The sequence below is a fragment of the Belonocnema kinseyi genome, chromosome 5, assembly GCF_010883055.1.
Source record: "Belonocnema kinseyi isolate 2016_QV_RU_SX_M_011 chromosome 5, B_treatae_v1, whole genome shotgun sequence".
Classification (NCBI taxonomy): domain Eukaryota; kingdom Metazoa; phylum Arthropoda; class Insecta; order Hymenoptera; family Cynipidae; genus Belonocnema; species Belonocnema kinseyi.
In genome coordinates this window covers 150,723,373-150,731,504 of record NC_046661.1, presented here as the reverse complement: position 1 = coordinate 150,731,504, position 8,132 = coordinate 150,723,373, and the positions used below count along the sequence as shown (strand labels likewise).

The 8,132-nt window shown below is 24.5% G+C and overlaps 1 protein-coding gene across 1 annotated transcript; it reads right to left on the bottom strand.

Moving 5' to 3' along the window:
- Nucleotides 1–506: 506 nt before the first annotated feature.
- On the bottom strand, nt 507–5,152 carry LOC117172824 (dolichyl-diphosphooligosaccharide--protein glycosyltransferase subunit DAD1). Its single transcript, XM_033361068.1, has 2 exons — nt 4,843–5,152; nt 507–684 (listed from the first exon to the last, which is right to left on the bottom strand). The coding sequence occupies exons 1-2, from the start codon at nt 5,045–5,047 to the stop codon at nt 554–556; spliced, it is 336 nt and encodes a 111-aa protein (XP_033216959.1). The 5' UTR covers nt 5,048–5,152; the 3' UTR covers nt 507–553.
- Between the last annotated feature and the right edge of the window lie 2,980 nt (nt 5,153–8,132).

The window sequence follows — 8,132 nt, the reverse complement described above, 5'->3', positions numbered from 1 at the left end:
TGAATCATTTTAAATTTGCTTCAAAAACTATTTTTTCAAAATAAAAATTCCGAAGCCTTCAGCAATTTTTTTACTGTTTTGAATCTTCATAAATTAAAAAGATGGCTTTAAAATCATAAAATCTTGCAAAAACTTTTTCACATTTTCAAAAATCTTTTTAAAATGGTTTGAATCATTTTAAACTTGCTTTAAAAATTATTCCTGCTTTTAAAACATGAGAATTCCTTGTCCAAGTTATCAAAAATATATTTTTTTACTAAAACTCCTTGTCTCCAAGAAAAAAATTATAATTCTTAACGGAAAAACTCGGAATTATATCCCCTGTCCCAAATAAAAATTTAGAAAAATAAAAAATATAAATGTACTTTCAATTTGCATAATACAATCGAAAGAAAAATTTTGCTCATTATCCGCTTTTCCCTGAAAAAAAGTTCTGCAAAAATATCTCTAAAAGTATTTAAAAAAAAAAATTTTCCTTACGATTTCGGGTCAAGAATAAGACATAATTGGCCTGAAAAAATTTAATATATAGTGAAAACTTTGAAACAATTTTTTATCCAATAAAATTCATGACTACGAGGTGAAGAATAATGTGCGCAAAAATAAAATCAGCAAATCCTCTCTCGGGACTGATTCCATGAAACTGACTCTTATTTTGCGGATTAACTTGAAGCCGGAGACAAACTGAAACAAAAATTAAATTTTAGAATTAGCTCTCTTAAGCTGGATTTTATTTTAGCTGACTTATTTTATTATTATAAATATTTTTCCATTAATTGAAAATAATTTTTAAAAAAAAGGTTAACGACAGTCAACTAAAATTAACTGAATTTTAAGTAAATCAAAAAATATTTTAATTCTAGACAATTCAATAAAAAAATTTAATCTTGTAAAACTTTTAATATATAATTTTTTATGAATAGAATGAAGCAATTTCAAATTTATTTATTTCAACTAAATAATATGCCTTTTTAACAAAATAGTCGAATTTTTATCAAAAAATATCCTTTTCAACAAAAAAAAATAACAAAAAAAGAAATTTTTTAATAAATAGTTAAAATTTCAATAACAAAATTGTTACCAGAATAATTAAATACTTTTTTTTCAAGAAAAACAGTTCGTTTTTTGGTAGGTCCATGTATATAATAATTTCTTAATTTTTTGTTTTTAAAAATTGAACGAATTTATTTTTAAAAATTTTAATTAATTAAGCTAAAAATTGATCTTGTCAACTTGAAACTTTCTTAAAAATCTATTTATTTTTAATGAGAATTGGTCTTTCTTATTTGAAAATTCATTTATTTATTTAAAAATTTATGAATTTTTAAATAAAAAAACGTCTTTTTTTATCAAAAATTATTCCGACTGATCGAAAATTTTTGGTCAAAAACTAAACTTTTTTTTCGAAAATTCGTCTTTATTTTAAAATTTAACTATTTAAAAATTCATTTATTTTGTTGGATCAAAATTCGTCGATTTGGTACAAAATTTAATTTAGTAGATTGAAAATTCAACTATTTGCTTAAAAGATCAACTATTATGTTGAAAATTTAATTATTTTACTCCATAAAAAATTTAATAGTTAAAATTTCATCAAAAAAAGATCAAATTTCAACAAAAATAGATTAATTTTTAGACCAAAATATAAATTTTTAGGCAAGAATATTAGTTTTTTTTTACCAAAAAATAATAATTTTCAGTAAAATGCATTAATTTTAAATCAAATCGTTAATTTTTCATATAAAAATGATTATTTTTCAACACTAAGAGAAAAAATTCAACTTTCAATTGATAAATTAATTTTTCACTAAAATAATTAATCTGTATCTAACAATATTAATTTTTTACAAAGTACTTTAACTTTTAATCACAAAAAAAATCCCACTAAAAAGACGAATATTCTATAAAACAGTAAAATTTTCAAACAAAAAGGATTCAATTAAAAAAATACTTGCATTTTCAACCCGAAGAGATGAATTTTTATCACACAAAGATGAATTCTCAATAAAAAATTTAATAGTTGAAATTTCATCAAAAAAAGGTCAAATTTCAACAATAATAGATTAATTTTTAAACCAAAAACACGAATTTTCAAACCAAAAAGACAATTTTTTAGCCAAGAATATTAATTTTTTACCAAAAAATAAGAATTTTCAATAAAAATCAAAAATTAATTTTAAACAAAAGAGGCGAATTTTTCGCCAAAATAATTAATCTGCACCAAAAAATATTAATTTTTTATACAGTACTTGAATTTTTAAACGGAAAAAATTTTCCATAAAAAATACGAATATTCTATAAAACAGTTGAATTTTCAAGCAAAAGGGATTAAATTTTGAAAAAATCTTAATTATCTCAATAATAAATTTAATAGTTGAAATGAAATCCAAAAAAGGTCACATTTCAACAAAAATATATTAATTTTCAGACCGAAAAAAAGATAAATTTTTAGCCATGAATATAAATTTTTTACCAAAAAATAAGAATCTTCCACAAAATAAATTATTTTTTAGACAAATGGTTAAATTTTCATATAAAAATAATTTTTTTCTAACAAAAAAAAAGTAAAAGTTCAACTTTTAGTTCAAAAATTAATTTTAAACAAAGGAGATGAACTTTTCTCTAAAATAATTAATCTGCACCCAAAAATATTATTTTTTTACTAACTACTTCAACTTTTAATCAGAAAAAAAATTTCCACCAAAAATTATAATATTCTATAAGACAGTGAATTTTCAAATAAAAATATTTTTTGAAAAAATTACTTGCAGTTTCAACAAAATAATTAATTTTTCAATAAAAAACAGAGAGAAAAAAAGTATTTTTTAATCAAAATACTTTAATTATCAACAAAATAGTGGATTTTTTTAACGAAATACTTAAATTTTCAACGAAACAATCGAATTAAAAAAAAGATTAAACTTCACCCAAAAGTAGTTGAATGTTTAAAAAAACTGTAGCCTTCTAAACCCGAAGAAATTAATTTTCATCATAAAATTATGAATTCTCAATAAAAAATTTAATAGCTGAAATTCAATCCAAAAAAGGTGAAATTTTTACAAAAATAGATTGATTTTCAAACAAAAAGACGAATTTTCAGGCAAGGATTTTAATTTTTTATTAAAAAATAAGAATTTTCAACAAAATTCAAAAATTAATTTTAAACAAGAGATGAATTTTTCCCTAAAATAATAAATCTGCACCAAAAAAATATTAATTTTTTACACAGTACTTGAAATTTTAAAGAGAAAAAATTTTCCATAAAAAATACGAATATTCTATAAAACAGTTGAATTTTCAAGCAAAAGGTATTAAATTTTTAAAAAATACTTGCATTTTCAACAAAATAATTAATTATTCAACAAAAAATGTGAATTAGTAACTAAATGCTTGAAATTTCAACATTCAAAAATGCAGTTTAAACCAAAAATAATTGTACTTTAAAAAAAAATATTAATTTTTTAACAAACTAGTTTAATTTTAAACAAAATAGTTGAATTTTCAACAGAAATCGATTAATTTTCAGACCAAAAATGTGAATTTTTAAACCAAAAAGACGAATTTTCAATAAAAAAGGATGAGATTTCAACAAAATAACTAATTTTTCAACTAAGAATGGGAATTTTTAACTAAATATTTGAATTTTCAACCTACAGAGATGGATTTTAAAACAAAAAAATTAAACTCCAAGCAAAAAATTTGCATTTTCCAACAAACAAATGAATTTTCAAAAACGACTTTCCTTCAATTCATAATAAGAAAAATAATCAAAATTTTGGCCCTCCAAATCGATAAAAATTTGAAGAATAAAAATATTTCCCTGTAAACAATGTCCTTCTTCAAATTCAGAAAAAAATTGAAAATAAAAAATTCTTCCATTAAACTCAATAACAATCTTAAATAGAAAAAAAAGGCACTCTTCCAATTTAGAAAAAAATAAATACCCAATATTTCGTCTTTTCCAACTTTATCAAAATCTTAAAAATAAAAGAATTTCGCTCTTGCAGTTCAAAAGAAATTAAAAACCGCAGTTTCCTCTGTTTCATTTCAATAAAAATGTTTTTTTTTTTAATTTCCCTATTTTAATTTAAAAAAAAAATTAAAATTTCTTCGCTTCAACTCAATAAAATATTTAGAGAAATATTATTTATTATTATTAAAAGAAATATTAAATTTTCCTCTTTTCGAATTTGATAGAAATCTTGAAAAGTAAAAAAACTTCCTTTTTCCAATTAAAACAAAATTTAAAACAAAAATTGCCTTTCTTTTAACTCAGAAATTATATTAAATTATGAAAATTTCCCTTTTCCCATTAAGAAAAAATTGAAAATAAATCATTCTTCCTTAACTGAATAAAAATATCAAAAACAAAAAAATATGCTCTGAAAATTAAGAGGAAAACTAAATAACCAAAATTTTATCCCTTCGATAAAAATCTCAAAAATATAAAATATCCCTCTGCCAATTCACTAACAATTTAAACCTTAAATTTCCTCGTTTCAAACTCAATAAAAATCTAACAAAAAAAGTTCTTCCAATCCGAAAAAAATTAAATACCAAAATTTCTTCCCTTTCTTATAAAACTAAAATTGTGAAATTTAATCGTTTTTTATTTTATGTATATTGAAAACATTTTTAGTTATTGAATTTTTACCAGATTTGAACAAAATCGCTAATATTCAGGTTTTTTTCATGATTGACGAGCACTCTGAAAGACATAAAGTAAAAAAAAAGCCATAACACCGGTGACTAATACCCGAATTTTAGGTTATGTCACGCTTATTTTCCTTTTTTAAATAACTCGATTTAAAAGCCAATATAAATTATTGAAAATATGCTCACCGCCAAGAATGAAACAGGAAACAGATGAAATAAATCCACTCAGAAAACTGTTGAAGGGAAAAGTGCCAACGAGGCAACAGTAAACGAATTGAATGACACCCGTCAAAAACACGTACAGCAGGTAGGAATCAATAATCTTCAGTTTCTTTGGCGTATTCTTTACGTAGTCTTGCTGGAATTTACTCACAACTGCGTAAAGCGTCATTTTCAATGTTTTATTAAAATTTACAAATTTATTTCTGTTGCTTTGCTCGCAAAAATCCCAGAAAATATAAAATAATCTACACTGACTGACGCGTGGCAAGCAGGCGAGACCGCTGGCACGCTGACACGAAGTCACCCGAAGTAGAGACAACCACACTACGCATGCGTTACATCGGCAGTCTCATTGGCTGTTGTGAGCGCGCTTTTTTCAAATTGTTAAACAATGAATCAATAGTAATATTCTTCAAATTTATTCATACATACTTTATTCGCATTGAAGCTCCTGTTGTCAGTTTCACAAATTCTTAGTATGAATTGGTTTTGACAGTTTATAAGTATGCGTTGGTTTGACAGTTTATTGGTTTATTAGTGTGCGTTAGTTTGACAATTTATTAGCGTGCGTTAATTTGACAGTTTGACAGTTTTTTAGTATGCGACAGTGTGACAGTTTGTTAGTATAAATTGGTTTGACAGTTTATTAGTATAAGTTAATTTGACAGTTTATTCGTTTATTAGTGTACGTCAGTTTGACAGCTTATTAGTATACGTTAATTTGACAGTTTATTAGTGTGCATTGGTTTCACAGTTAAGAGTTTTTTAGTATATTTTAGATTGACACTTTACTAGTATACATTTTTCTAGTCAGTTTAACAGTTTATTAGTATGCATTGGTTTGATAGTTTATTATTATTCGTTAATTTGACAGTTTGACAGTTTATTAGTATGCGACAATTTGACAGTTTGTTAGTATGCATTGTTTTGACAGTTTATTAATATACGTTAATTTGACAGTTTATTAGTATACATTAATTTGACAGTTTATTAGATAGATCAATTTGACAGTTTATGAGTGTGCAATGGTTTGACCGTTTATTAGTTTATTAGTGTGCGTCAGTTTGACAGTTTATTAGAATACGTTGATTTCACAATTTATTAGTACACGTCAGTTTGACAGTTTATTACTATGCATTGGTTTGACAGTTTGGTATTATACTTTAATTTGACAGGTTATTAGTTTATTAGTATACGTTAATATGAAAGCTTATTAGTATGCGACAGTTTGACAGTTTCTTAGTATAAGTTAATTTGACTGTTTAGTAATTTATTAGTATACGACAGTTTCACAGTTTAAGAGTTTATTAGTATATGTTAGATTGAGAGTTTACTAGTATGCATTGGCATGTCAATTTATTATTAGTATGCATTGTTTTGACAGTTTACTAGTTTATTAGTTTGCGTCAGTTTGACAATTTATTAGTATACTTTAATTTGACAGTTTATTAGTATACGCCAGTTTGACCCTTCATTAGTGTGCATTTGTTTGACAGTTATGAGTTTTTTAGTATATTTTTGATTGACAGTCAGTTTAACAGTTTATTAGTATGCATTGGTTTGATAGTTTATTATTATTCGTTAATTTGACAGTTTGACAGTTTATTAGTATGCGACAATTTGACAGTTTGTTAGTATGCATTGTTTTGACAGTTTATTAATATACGTCAATTGGACAGTTTATTAGTATACATTAATTTGACAGTTTATTAGATAGATCAATTTGACAGTTTATGAGTTTGCAATGGTTTGACCGTTTATTAGTTTATTAGTGTGCGTCAGTTTGACAGTTTATTAGAATACGTTAATTTCACAATTTATTAATACACGTCAGTTTGACAGTTTATTAGTGTGCATTGGTTTGACAGTTAAGAGTTTTTTAGTATATTTTAGATTGACTGTTTATTAGTATACGTTAATTTAAAAATTTATTAGTATACGTCAGTTTGACAGTTTATTAGTATGTATTGGTTTGACAGTTTAGTATTATACGTTCATTTGACAGTTTATTAGTATACGTTAATTTGACAGTTTATTAGTATGCGACAGTTTGGCAGTTTGTTAGTATGAATTGTTTTGACAGTTTATTAGTATACTTTGGTTTGACAGTTTATTAGTTTATTAGTATACGACAGTTTGACAGTTTAAGAGTTTATTAATATATGTTAGATTGAGAGTTTACTAGTACGCATTGTTTTGACAGTTTACTAGTTTATTAGTTTGCGTCAGTTTGACAGTTTATTAGTATGCATGAGTTTGACAGTTTATGATTATGCGTTGGTTTGACCGTTTATTAGTTTCTTAGTGTGCGTCTGTTTGACAGTTTATTAGTATGCATTTTTCTAGTCAGTTTAACATTTTATTAGTATGCATTGGTTTGACAGTTTTGTATTATATATTAATTTCACAGTTTATTAGTTTATTAGGCCAGTTTGAATTCTGACAGTTTTTTAGTATATTTTAGATTGAAACTGTACTAGTATGCAGTGGTTTGACAATTCACTAGTGTGTATTGGTTTGACAATCTACTAGTATGCACTGGTTTGACAGTTTATTAGTATGCATTGGTTTGACAGTTTATTAGTTTATTAGTGTGTGTCAGTTTTACAGTTTATTAGTATACGTTAATTTGACAGTTTGACAGTTTATTAGTATGCGACAGTTTGACAGTTTATTAGTATGCGACAGTTTGACAGTTTGTTAGTATAAATTAATTTTACAGTTTATTAGATACATCAGTTTGACAATTTATTAGTATGCATTGGTTTAACCGTATATTAGTTTATTAAAGTGAGTCAGTTTGACAGTTTATTAGTATACGTCAGTTTGACAGTTAAAAGTTTTTTAGTATATTTAAGTTTAAGACTTTACGACTAAGCATTGGTTTGTCAATTTATTAGTATACATTGGTTTAATAGTTTACTACTGTGCACTGGTTTGACAGTTAATTTGCTTATTCTGTCAGTTTGACGGTTAAGAGTTTTATAGTATATTTTAGATTAACACTTTATTAGTATGCATGGGTTTGGCAATTTACTAGTATGCATTGGTTTGACAGTTCACTAGTATGGACTGGTTTGGTAGTTTATTAGTAAACGTTAATTTGACAGTTTATTATTTTATTTGTATACGTTAATTAGTCAGTTCATTCGGTTATTATTATACGTCACTTCGACAGTTTGAGAGTCTTGCAGTATATTTTTTTAGATTGACAATTTACTAGTATGCATTTTTCTAGTCAGCTTGACAGTTTA

Coding starts and splice junctions, on each gene's coding strand:
- LOC117172824 (XM_033361068.1), bottom strand. CDS start 5,047: ATGACGCTTTACGCAGTTGTGAGTAAATTCCAGCAAGACTACGTAAAG. Junction 685..4,842: donor TTCCTGTTTCATTCTTGGCG/GTGAGCATATTT, acceptor TTTTTGTTTCAG/TTTGTCTCCGGCTTCAAGTT.